The sequence below is a fragment of the Sorex fumeus genome, unplaced genomic scaffold (assembly GCF_029834395.1).
Source record: "Sorex fumeus unplaced genomic scaffold, SorFum_2.1 ptg000148l, whole genome shotgun sequence".
NCBI classification, from domain to species: domain Eukaryota; kingdom Metazoa; phylum Chordata; class Mammalia; order Eulipotyphla; family Soricidae; genus Sorex; species Sorex fumeus.
This window is the reverse complement of record NW_026606205.1, coordinates 210,414-222,355: the sequence shown is the minus strand read 5'-3', so window position 1 is coordinate 222,355 and position 11,942 is coordinate 210,414. Positions and strand designations below refer to the sequence as shown.

General features: G+C 57.1%; 1 protein-coding gene across 2 annotated transcripts; it reads right to left on the bottom strand.

The window, feature by feature from the left end:
• Positions 1-1,598: 1,598 nt before the first annotated feature.
• TAPBPL (TAP binding protein like) lies at positions 1,599-11,859 on the bottom strand. 2 transcript variants are annotated; one of them, XM_056106855.1, is made up of 7 exons: positions 11,634-11,859; positions 10,607-10,825; positions 10,196-10,468; positions 6,224-6,562; positions 4,868-5,170; positions 1,885-1,968; positions 1,599-1,790 (listed from the first exon to the last, which is right to left on the bottom strand). In XM_056106855.1, exons 1-7 carry the CDS (start codon positions 11,695-11,697, stop codon positions 1,747-1,749), a joined length of 1,326 nt encoding a protein of 441 aa, XP_055962830.1. In that variant the 5' UTR covers positions 11,698-11,859; the 3' UTR covers positions 1,599-1,746. The 2 variants fall into 2 exon arrangements, with proteins under 2 accessions (XP_055962830.1, XP_055962831.1); XM_056106856.1 differs by having other exon boundaries at positions 10,607-10,822.
• Positions 11,860-11,942: the final 83 nt, after the last annotated feature.

Below are 11,942 nucleotides of genomic sequence, written 5' to 3'. Positions count from 1 at the left end.
CCCTCTCTGTCTCCTTCCTTTCCTTGTCTTTGCCCTTGATGGTGCAACCCAAGGATGTGAGGTGCCCAGCCCATGTGGTGTGGTGGGCCACGACTGGGGTACGGGAGAAGGATGTGGGGCGGGACGGACCAGGAGTAGGAGATGGTGCAGAGGGGGGAGAGGGCTGGTGGGGGGGGCAGCTCCCTTCCCCACCTCCCCTCCTCCCCTCCATCCTCTGGGGTCTCCGTGTGGGAAGCGGTTGCAGCGGGGCGGGGTCCGGAGAGCCTCTTTCCACGCAGCAGCATTTCATGGCTCAGATCCCATCGTCCCCTCCCCCCCACTCCCCGACCCCGGCCCCCCTCCTTCCCTTCCTCCTGCCCCAGGGAGGGCGCCCGAAGAGCTGGAAGCGGTCGGTCAGTGTGTCCACTCTCCTCTCGGCTCCTCCCTGCCCTAGTGCTGTGGGGAGGGTCACCGCTGGAGAAGAACTTCCTCTGTCCTCGATGCCGCCCAGGCCTGGAGTATGACCCCCACACCCCACCCCAGGGGGGGGATGCCCAGCCCAGCTCCCCGGAACTGCTTCCTGGGGGGGTCAGTCCCCCACCAAGGCTCCCGGGCTATCGTTGGGCTTTATTTTCTTGGTGGGGAGGTGGGAACGTGGACCCATCTAGTCTTTTCTGGCTCACCCCATGCCCCCTTCCATGTGCGGCCTCACTCTCCACCCCTGGACCCCACGCGCATGAGCAAATATGCAACTAACCCCCCTACCCTACCCCACCCCACCCCGGGACTGCGCAGGCAAATGAAGCCGAGCTTCCCCCGTCCCCCCCCACCCCGTTTCTTCAGTTCCCGTGAGATGATGTGGGGTTTCCACTGGGGGTCTCTCATCGCCTCCTTGTCTTTTGTCCTCCCGCCCCCCCCCCCCTGCCCCCTGTCCTATCTCTCCCGAGGATAGAACAGAACACTTGTACCTCCACCAAAGGCATGTGGCATATTTACCAATCTCATGCATTCTGAACGAAGGCCAAACAAGAAAAAGAAAAAGAAAAAAAAATTACAGATTCCTGCCACTCAACCAAACAGACTCGCTGCTGCTTTGTGGGGCGTGAGTGCGGGCCAGGGGGGCCCGGGAACTACGGGCAGGCGGGTGGGCCGGGGCGCTGTGGAGAGGAAGTGGTCTCTGCCCCGGGCACTCAGGCCTCGGGTGCTCGGCTCGGCGGGAAGTTGAGTGGGTGGCGCACGTCCCCACACAGCACAGCTGCTTGTCCCCGCCTCCTTCCGGGGACCTGGATGCCAGCTGGGCCCCCACACACGCACCCACTCACCCACCCCAGGGCCCGCGATACTGCTCCCCGTGACTCACTGGGGGCTTCTCATGCCCAGCTCAGCTCCCCCGGCTCCCCGGCCACCACCGTCCCATCAGGGCAGAACCTTCCAGAATGTTCCGGCGCCGAGGAGCGGGCACAGGGCTGCATCTGACGGCCTGGCTTGGCGGGTGGGGGGGGTGGCAGTTGGAGGCAGAGATGGGACAGGCTGGCTCCCAGGACCCAGGGGGCGTTTATTGGGGCCGAGTCCTTGGGGTGGGGGTTCTGGTGCCCTCAGAGCTGCTCCCGTCGCCTCCTCATCCTCCAGGATGCAGAGCAAGATGGACTCAGTGCCGAGAACTGCGCCTTCCTGCTACCATCTCAAGGGCCAGGGGGATGGGGGCGCTCGAAGGGGCGTCGGGGCCCTTCCGTGATGCCTCCATCCCACGCCACGGCAGGAGACGGGTTACCCGGAGGCCCTCAGCGTCTTGGCAGACCTCGGGGAGGTCGCTAGGAGAAAAGCGAAGAGAGAGGCTGCTTTCAACGGGGGTAACCCCCAAACCGAGGGCTGGGGCGGGTCCCATCCTGGGAGGGGGGCGCTCACCTTGCCGCCTCTGAAGCACCAGGAGCCACAGGGTGAGGACGAAGAGGCAGCTGGCGAAGAGGGCGCCGAAGATGGTTCTCTGCTCTGGGGGGTGAGAGAGCCGGCGTGGGCAGGAGGCAGGGGGCAGAGTGCAGGGAGCAGCCTGCGCACACGTCACCCGGGGCTGACGTGGAGTGAGGAGGGTGACACGGGAGTGTGTGTGAGAGTGGCACTAGGGTCTCTGTGTGAGAGAAGAGTGACATGGGAGAGAGTGTGAGAGAACTGACAGGACAGTGTGTGTGAGAGAGTAACGGGGAGTGTTTGTGTGAGAGGAGTGACACGGGCATGTGTGTGAGAGAAGTGGCACAGGAGAGCGTCAGGAGTGACGGAGTGTGTGAGAGAGGGGTGACATGGAGTGTGTGCATGAGAGGAGTGACATGGGAGAGCGTCAGAGAAGAGTGACACAGTGTGTGTGAGGAGTGTGTGTGAGAGGAGTGATGAGTGAGAGAGGAGTGACACAGGAGTAGTGTGTGAGAGGAGTGACATGGGAGAGAGTGTGAGAGAACTGACAGGACAGTGTGTATGAGAGTGACGAGGAGTGTGTGTGGGGAGTGTGTGTGTGTGTGTGTGTGTGAGGGAGGGGTGACATGGGAATGTGTAAGAGGAGTGACACATGGGCATGTTTGTGAGAGGCAAGTGGCATGGGAGAGTGTCATGAGTGACGGAGTGTGTGTGTGTGAGGAGTGACACAGGAGTGTGTGCATGAGAGGAGTGACATGGGAGAGAGTCAGAGAAGCGTGACACTGTGTGTGAGGAGTGACAGGAGTGTGTGTGAGAGAAGTGACACTAGGGTCTCTGTGAGAGAGGAGTGACATGGGCGTGTGTGCGTGAGGAGTGACGAGTGAGAGGAGTGACATGGGAGAGACTGTAAGAGAACTGACAGGACAGTGAGAGTGATGAGTGTGTGAGAGGAGTGTGTGTGTGTGTGTGTGTGTGTGTGTGTGAGGAGGGGTGACATGGGAATGTGTGAGGAGTGACACAGGCATATGTGTGAGAGGCAAGTGGCACGGGAGAGTGTCAGGAGTGACAGAGTATGTGAGAGAGGGGGTGACATGGAGTGTGTGTGTGTGTGCGAGGAGTGACACAGGAGAGTGTGTGAATGAGAGGAGTGACATGGAAGAGTTTGAGAGAGGAGTGACAAGGTGTGTGAGAGGAATGACAAGTGTGTGTGAGGAGTGACGCAGGAGTGTATGTGAGAGAGGAGTGACATGGGAGAGTTTGCGTGAGAAGAGTGACTAGAACAGTGTGAGAAAAGTGACATGGGCGTTTGAGAGTGAGAGCGTGTGATATAGGACTGTGTGTCTATGTAGTAACATAAAAGAGAGTATGTGTGTGTGTGAACCGTTTCAGGAGTGTGTCTGTGTGGGTGAGGAAGGAGACAAACATCCTACACGTAGGAGGTCCGGCACAGCCTTGTCCCCTGGACTCACTCAGGAATAGCCCCTAAACGTGACCCGAAAACAAAGAACAACAAACCCACAAGGTTGCCGGATGTTCGTTGGTCAGCCCACACCAGTTCCCCTCTCTATCTTGTCCCAGTTCAGCGCGTCTCATTGCTTGGCAAGAGACTGAGGTTAGATCAGTCGCTGACATTCACCTGGACCTCTGCCAACGGCCAGGGAAGAGTGCGAACTGAGATAGCCCTCAGGGGCTGGTGGTAATCGGCTGAGCTCCCTGACAGCTGAGCTCCGCGACACTGCCCAGCGCTCCCCAGGTCTGCATGTCCAGGTGCCCGTTCGGTCCCGGCTCAAACCTTCCCACGCTATTCTGTGGCTCCAGAGGCGGCGGGGCTGGCAGCCCTCAGGATCCGTGGGCTAACAGCAGTCGGGGCAATTGGCCATCAGCTGTGTTGGCTCTTACTACCTACCCTGCAGGTGTCTCAGGCAAACTAGCGCCCGCGAGCCCAATTTCCGCATCAGGCGAGGCAGGATAGTGCCCATCACTGAGGGGGAAAGCCTCTTCCTGGCAAGTCCCCTTCTGCCCTTGGGCTACTGTAAAGGCGGGACTTTCCAGAGCTTTCTATCCCCCTCACACCGGGCTGGCAGCTCCCCCTACCCCCCCGCCAGCATCTTTGCAGATTGCCTGCTTATGTATTGGGAGGGGTGGGGCTGGGGGGCTGAGTTCCTCAAGGGAAGAGTTAGGGATGACTTAAAATATGTGGGTTTTTGTGGCCAGAGCGATAATACAGAGGAGAGGGCGTTTGCCTTGCACGTGGCCGACCCAGGTTCGATTTCCGGCATCCCATAGGGTTCCCCAAGCACCGCCAGGAGCAATTCCTCAGTGCAGAGCCAGGAGTAACCCCTGAGCATCACCAGATATGACCCAAAAATTTAAAAAAAAATTGTGGGGTTTTGAGCCAGAGCGATAGTACAGCAGGTAGGGCATTTGCCTTGCATGCAGCTGACCTGGGTTCAATCCCCAGCATCCCACAGTATCGCTAGGAATGATCCCTGAGTGCAGAGCCAGGTGACACCCCTGAACATTGCCGCTGGGTGTGGCCCATAAAAATATGGTTTTGTTTGTTTTTTTGTTCTCTTTGGGGGGAACTACTCCTAACTTGGTGCTTGGGAGTTTCTCTGGACTATGTTTGGGGGATCATGTGTACTGGGGAATCGAACCTGGGTCCCCCAGAGGTGATACCTGGGTTGCAGTCCTCAGAGCTATCTCCATCAGCCTTGCCTGCTGCCTCTCAGCATAGGGCCTGGGCTGAGGAAGAGTTTGTGTTTGTGTGTGTGTGTGTGTGTGTGTGTGTGTGTGTGTGTGTGTAGGGAACAGGTTGGTAGCTGGTGGCCTGGGCTGAGAGGAAGTAGGTGTATGTGTGTGTGGGGGGGGGAGGGGAACAGGTTGGTGGCTGTCCCTTTGGGGAAGACAGAAGACAAGGTCAAGGCTGCCAACAGTTGCAGGAGGCGCTGAGGCAGGTGAGCAAGCAGGGTACTCCCCGTACCTGGTGGGGCAACCCAGGTGCTGGCTCGCAGAGGCTCCTCCAAGGACACGTGGGTGACCTGGCAGGTGTACATGGCACCCGCTGGCCCGGGGTCAGCAGTGAGGGAGGAGGAGATGCTGTAGGTCCCGGCCGCACTTTGCCGTAGACTGGAGAAGGAGGCCTCAGGGACAGGGGCCGGGGGGCTGCCCGGCTCCTCTCGCGTCCAGGTGATGGCCACGTCCAGAGGGTAGTAGCCAGTGACGTGGCAGGTGAGAGTGGGAGGCAGGCTTTTAGTTTCTTGGTTCAGTCGGACTTTGGGGGATGCTGGAAGACAGGAGGTGAGGGGGGCGGGTGAGATAGTACAGCATGCAAAGCGTCCGATCCCTGCTGTCCCAGACGGTCCCCAGAGCCAGGAGTGATTCCTGAGCACAGAGTCAGGAGTAAGCCTTGATGGGGCCAGAGCGATAGCATAGCAGGGAGGGCATTTGCCTTGCATGCGGCAGACCTGGGTTCAATCCCCAGCATCCCATAGGGTCTCCTGAGCACTGCCAGGAGTTGTTCCTGAGTGCAGAGCCACCCATGAGCATCGCTGGGTGTGACCCAAAAAGCAAAAAAAAAAAAAAAAAGAGTAAGCCCTGACCATCGCAGGATGTAACCCCCAAACTCTCCACACACACCCCTCCTCCCAAAAAAAAAGAGGAGGCTGGGAATTCCAGAGGGATCTTATGACCCTCAGAAATACCCCAAGCTGCTTTTTCCTGCTGTGAGGTTGAACAGTGGGGTTTTCTCCCTACGGCCAAGGGGGACCCTCAAATACAAGCCAGAAAGGGCACCTCACTTCCCCGTCATGTGGAAAGCACTAGAGTTTTCCAGCCTCCACGGGCTACTTGCTGTTCATCATCAGGATGAGCAAGTGAGGAAAGGCTGTGGGGTGGTGAGATGCGGGGGGTGGGGGCCCCCCATACCCTCTCTTCAGCTCCCTGCTGCTGGCTAGGAAGTGGTCTGAAAGCACGGGGGCAATGGGGCTGGAGCGATAGCACAGCGGGGAGGGCGTTTGCCTTGTACGTAGCTGACCCAGGTTCGATTCCCAGCATCCCATAGGGTCCCCCAAGCACTGCTGGGTGTGAGCAACCCCTGAGCATCGCCGGGTGTGACCCCCCAAAGAAAACATGGGGGCAAGTGGGGGGCTTGCCCGCGAGGTGTCACCCCCAGGCTGATCCCCGATGAGAAAGCTCAGCTCGGTGCCATCGAGGCTTTGGGACGGGCATGGAGGCAACGTGCAGGCCATCTGCCTCTCCAGAGGTGGCCCTAGTATCCAGGTCCCGTTCTGGGGTACCCACCCCACTCATCCCCCAGCGGACCCCGCTCTGATTCTACCTCGGATGTGCAGCTGGGCGATCTGCTGGGCTTGATACTGGGAGGTGGTGACCTGGCAGATGTAGGTGCCCTCGTCCCCCACGACGAGGTCGGGGAGGCTGAGGGAGGCGTCGCCCGCTTCCAGCAGTGGCTCCGGCTCCAGGGTAGCACCCGGCCGCTCTACCCGCCTCTGTCCCCGGATCCAGCGGTACACCAGCCGCCCGTGGCCCTGATGCTGCAGCCGCCACTCTACGCTGAGCAGGGCCTGGTCTGGTGCCTTGGAGAAGCCGCAGTGCAGGGAGACCGAGGACCCCAGCGGAGAAGTCAGGGTGGGGGTCTGGGTGGTTATCTGGAATTGCACTGGGGCGAGAGAGAGAGAGAGAGTAAGCGGAGGATAACAAGCCGCTTCCTCCTTGGTGTTTGCTCCCGGGGTTGTGGGTACATCACTGCCTGCCTCTTCTCTGGCCTGCGACGGAACTCACATGCTGCTCATCTGAGCTCCAGTAAGCATTTCTTTTCTTTTCTTTTTCTTTTTTTTTCTTTTTTGCTCTTTGGGTCACACCCGGAGATGCTCAGGGGTGACTCCTGACTCTGCACTCAGGAATGACTCCTGGCGGTGCTCGGGGGACCCTATGGGATGCTGGGGATTGAACCTGGGTCACTGCATGCAAGGCAGACGCCCTACCTGCTGCACTATCGCTCTGGCCCTACTTTATTTTTTTTTTTTAAGTGTCTTTAATTTCTTTTTTTTTCTTCTTTTTTTTTTTTTTTGCTTTTTGGGTCACACCCGGCTATGCTCATGGGTGACTCCTGGATCTGCACTCAGGAACCATTCCTGACGATGCTCAGGGGACCATATAGAATGCCAGGGATCAAACCTGGGTTGGCAGCATGCAAGGCAAATGCCCTACCCACTGTACTATCATTCCAGCCCCAGCTCTGACATTTACATAGAACATCAGTGAAGAAGTTTGGATTTTGACATTTTATTTGATAGTGTTACTGGATCAATTTGAAAACTACCTTAGGTGGGCCAGAGAGCTAGTACAGCACCCCAAACGCTTACTTTGCATGCGGCCAACCCAAGTTTGATCCCTGGCACACGTATAGTTCCCAGAGCACCACCAGGAGTGATGCTCTGGGAACTATATTTTACACCTTGAGCACAACCAGGTGTAAGCCCTGAGTGTGTGTGTGTGTGTGTGTGTGTGATTACCAAACAGCCTGGTGTGACCTCAAAACAAACAAAAAAAACACCTTAAGCTACTCAGTGATCACTCACAATGATGGCACACAGAGAAACTAAACAATGGACCAGATGATATTGAATGTCAAACCCCTGCTCTTTAAATGATGGCGGAACTGGGATAATCAAGCTGTTGGGGAAAGATATGGGGTGTTGGAAGAGGGAGACTGGAAGTGACACAAGGACAGAGGTAGAGGGTATGGGGCACTTTGAGGGTGGGGAGGGCGGGGGGGGTAGGAGAGGGAGAGAGGCATGCCATAGAGGCAGGTGGTGGGAGAGGGTGGGAGACAGGAAGGAGACTGGGGACATTGGTGGTGGGAAATATACCCTGGTGAAGAGATGGGTGTTGGGGCATTATATGACTGAAATTCAATCATGACCAATTTGGTAACTATCTCACGGTGATTCAAATAAAATATATATATATTTTTTAATAAAGATGAAGCCCAATGGAATCTACTCTCAAGCTTCAGAATCCCTTTCCCCATTGTATCTTTCTCTCTCTCTTTTTCTTTTTGGGTCACACCCAGCGATGCATAGGGGTTCCTCCTGGCTCTGCACTCAGGAATTACTCCTGGAAGTGCTCAAGGGACCATATGGGATGCTGGGAAATGAACCCGGTCAGCTGCATTCGAGGCAGACGCCCTACGCACTGTACTATCGATTCAGTCCCCCCCGCCCCCCCATGCACACTCCATTGTATCTCTTTAATGCCCACCAAAGTCTAGGCCACTGCCCTAGATTTTTGCCAAGGGGATGGCTTGGTGGTTATGCAGGGAAATATCCTTGTCTTGTATTGTAAGCCGGTGGCAGCATTTGGCAGCATTTGACTGTGGCATTATCTGTAGCTTTGGTGAGTAGAAGTGAGTCAAAGAGACTGTGGCCACATGTGAAGGGCACACAGACATTCCTTCTCTTCCTTGCCCTTTGTTGTATGTGTGAGAATAGTCCAGACTTAAAAGAAAAAAAAGGAAAAAGACTAGCCCTGCCAGAAATGTGATCGGCACTGGACAGATGTCAGCAGAAAGCTCCTGGTGTTCTACGACTTTTGGTTTTGGTTTTTGGACCACACCTGGCAAGTGCTCAAGGTTACTCCTGGCTCTGGGTTCAAGGATCACTCCTGGTGGTGCACAGGGGACCAGGGACTGAACCCGGCTGGGTTGCATGCAAGTCAAATGCCCTACTCACTCTGGCCCCTTCTGGAATGTTCTTAGCCTAGAAGGACAGCTCTGGAAACATCTCTTGACATCTCAGGAGCCAAATAACTGCATGGGACAGACTCTCGAGAACCTCCCACTGTGTCCTAAATTTCTCAGCCTTCTAGAATATGCTGAGTCGGAAAGAGCAAGGGCCATGCTTTATTCATAAGCGTGAATGAGCAGGGGCTGGAGCAATAGCACAGCGGGTAGGCCAACCCAGGTTCGATTCCCAGCATCCCATATGGTCCCCCAGCACTGCCAGGAGTAATTCCTGAGTGAAGAGCCAGGTGTAACCCCTGTGCATCACTGGGTGTGACCCAAAAAGAAAAAAAAAGTGAATGAGCAGGGTTGGACCAATAGTACAGCAGGGAGAGCCTTTGCCTTGCATGTGGCAGACCATTTCAATCCCCAGCATCTCATATAGTCCCCTGAGCCCCGCTGGGGGTAATTCCTGAGTGCAGAGCCAGGAGTAACCCCAGAGTACTTGTCAGGTGTGGTCCAAAAACCAAAAAGCTTTGTCAAAAATTTTGAAAAAGTGAATGAACAGATTCTGGGAGACCCTGTGCTTTATAGCACAGTGGTAGGGCGTTTGCCTTGCGCGAAGCTGGCCCGGCTGAGCTGGGTTCGATTCCTCCGCCCCTCTTGGAGAGTCCGGCAAGCTACCGAGAGTATCTCACCCGCACAGCAAAGCCTGGCAAGCTACCCGTGATGTATTCAGTACGCCAAACACAGTAACAAGTCTCACGATGGAGACGTTACTGGGCCCGCTCGAGCAAATCGATGAACAACAGGAGGACCGTGACCATGACTGTGATCCCGGAGCAGCAGATCGGCCTGGCATTCAGTGGGAGAAAATGGTGCCTACCCTTTCATGAGGTGAAAATGATCCCCACTTGGGATCTGTGGGGGCCACTCCAGCAGTGTTCAGGGGTCACTCCTAGAAATGTGATCCCAGGGATGAAACCCAGGCCTCCTGCATGTGCTTCCGCCCTCTGAGTTGTCTTCCTATGCCTTACCCCGTCCGAGTTCTTTTCTTTTTGTTCTTGTTTCTGAGACACATGGAGCTGAGTTCAGGGTCTATTCCTGACTCTGCTCAGGGGACCTGATGCCATGCCAGGGATCAAACCTGGGTTGGCTGCATGCAATGCAATCACCTTACCTATTGTACTAGCTCTCGGGCCCCATTTGGGGCCTTCTGTGGGGACCCCGGGATGACCAGTATGATAGAGATTCAAAACTCTTTGTTCTTTCGGGGCTGGAGAGATAGCACAGCGGGTAGGGCATTTGCCTTACATGCGGCCAACCCGGGTTCGATTCCCAGCATCCCATATGGTCCCCTGAGCACCGCCAGGAGTAATTCCTGAGTGCAGAGCCAGGAGTAACCCCTGAGCATCGCCGGGTGTGACCAAAAAGAAAAAAAAACTCTTTGTCCTTTCTCTTCCATGCCCTCATCCCCACCTCTGGCTACTTAAGGGGAGTAAAAAAACAAAACAAAACCCAAACAGAACAGAACTTTCTGCCCCCTTTTTTTGGGGGGGGGGGTCTCACCTGCAGTCTTCACAGTACCCTGAGGACTCAGGGGCAGGTTTAGCGTGGGATGCCAGGCGTTCCCTTTGTCCACCTCCCCGAGCGTCCTCATCACCATGGAGATGCTTGGACCGCCCTCGGACACCTGCACGCTGGCCAGGAAGTAGGCTGCTGTGTCCACTGCGGTCTCCGGCCCCGCCTGGAGAAAGTAGCGCGAGAACTCACAGGTCACCTGCTTCTCGTTGCACTCTGCGTGGAGGAGGTCCCCGGCCTGGGGGATTTGGACGAGGTCCACTGGGAGAGAAGGACAGAGGAAGGTGAGCTGGGGGCAGACACAAAGTCTAGGGGGTTGGGGAGGCACAGGAGGTGTTCTTGGCACTGGGCCATCCCCGGGGGAGCCCCAAGACTAGGCCCGGGGCGGAGGACTCTTACCTGAGGCCTCAAAGGTGACAGGTGGGTCATCCTTGGATAGTTGGTCCCCCTGGAAGTCGGTGAAGCCCTCCAGGGAGCCATCGTCCAGCACGGGCACCTGTCTGAGCACCAGCACGGCCTTCGCCCTGTCCTCACTGCTAGTGAAACCTGCTCTCGGCCCGCCTTCCTTGGCCAGGAGACAATCGAAGATCACATCCACCGGGCGCCACAGCCTGTCTGCTGGGGGAAAAGCGTGGGGGGGGGGGCTGAGCTTTTTTTTTTTGCTGCCTTTTGGGTCACACCTGGCGATGTTCAGGGGTTCCTCCTGGCTCTGCACTCAGGAATTACTCCTGGCGGTGCTCAGGGGACCCTATGGGATGCTGGGAATCGAACCCAGGTCGCCTGCGTGCAAGGCAAACGCTGTGCTATTGCTCCAGCCCCTGGGCTGAGCTCTGTGACCCAGAAAATTCCTTCTAGACTCCCCACCTCGCAAACTGCGGAGTCCTCAAGGGGACTCTTCTGGAATCTTAGCTGTCTCTGCATCCCCTCTCTCCTACCCGCCCTTCCAGCCCTCAGCTTTCCGAGAAACACCCCTAATTCTGGGAGGAATCATTTATAGGATGATCGGAAGGGGCTTTAGAAAGCCCGGTGCTGACCAACTGTAATCTGAGGACTTTGAACTTCTCAGAAGAATAAATGTGCCCGGCTCATGTTGGGGACAGATATTTGTGCCGCACAGCGGGGACCCACCTGTGCATGGGGTTCGCTTTGCCCTACCCCACCCCCTTAGAACCTCCTCTTCCTCTGTGGCACAGCGAGCCCCTCCCCCTCCAGCCTCAGGAGGACGTTCCCCCTCCCCCCTTTCTTCACTGGCCTCGGCCAGGCTTGGCAGCTTCCTCGCTTTTGCCAGTCGCTGCCATCCACCAGTGGAGCTCAGAAGACCCCCCTGTCGCCCCGGATTCTCCTTTCCCACCTGGCGTCTGGGGGGGGTGGCGACGGCCTGGACTTCCTCAGCCCAGCACCTCCCTCCAGGGGTTCCCCCACTTACTGGGCACCGCCTCTCCCCAGAGAGCCAGGCAGAGCAGCAGGCACCACCCGGCCTCCGTGCCCATGGGGGCGGTTGGCACGCAGGGGCCCCTCCACTGCGCTCCCCGGGCGCGCAGAAGAATCGGGTGGAGGTGGGGGTTCGCCCCCAACCCCCCCAGGCGCTCCAATCGCCCGGTCGCCTGCTGGTGTTTCAGCCCTCGACCGTCTCCGCTCCACTTCTCTTTCGCTTTCACTTCCGGAAAGCGGCGCCGGGGCTACCTGGGGCCTCGGGGTGAAGCCATCTGCTTGCTGCAGGTGCCGCCGCTGCAGA

What these genes read in the sequence shown, in the direction of transcription:
- TAPBPL (XM_056106855.1), bottom strand. Translation starts at nt 11,697, where the DNA reads ATGGGCACGGAGGCCGGGTGGTGCCTGCTGCTCTGCCTGGCTCTCTGG. An exon ending in TGTCACCTTTGAGGCCTCAG is followed by an intron (nt 10,469 to 10,606) that starts GTAAGAGTCCTC and finishes CTTCTCTCCCAG; the next exon opens with TGGACCTCGTCCAAATCCCC. An exon ending in GGGTACTGTGAAGACTGCAG is followed by an intron (nt 6,563 to 10,195) that starts GTGAGACCCCCC and finishes CTCTCGCCCCAG; the next exon opens with TGCAATTCCAGATAACCACC.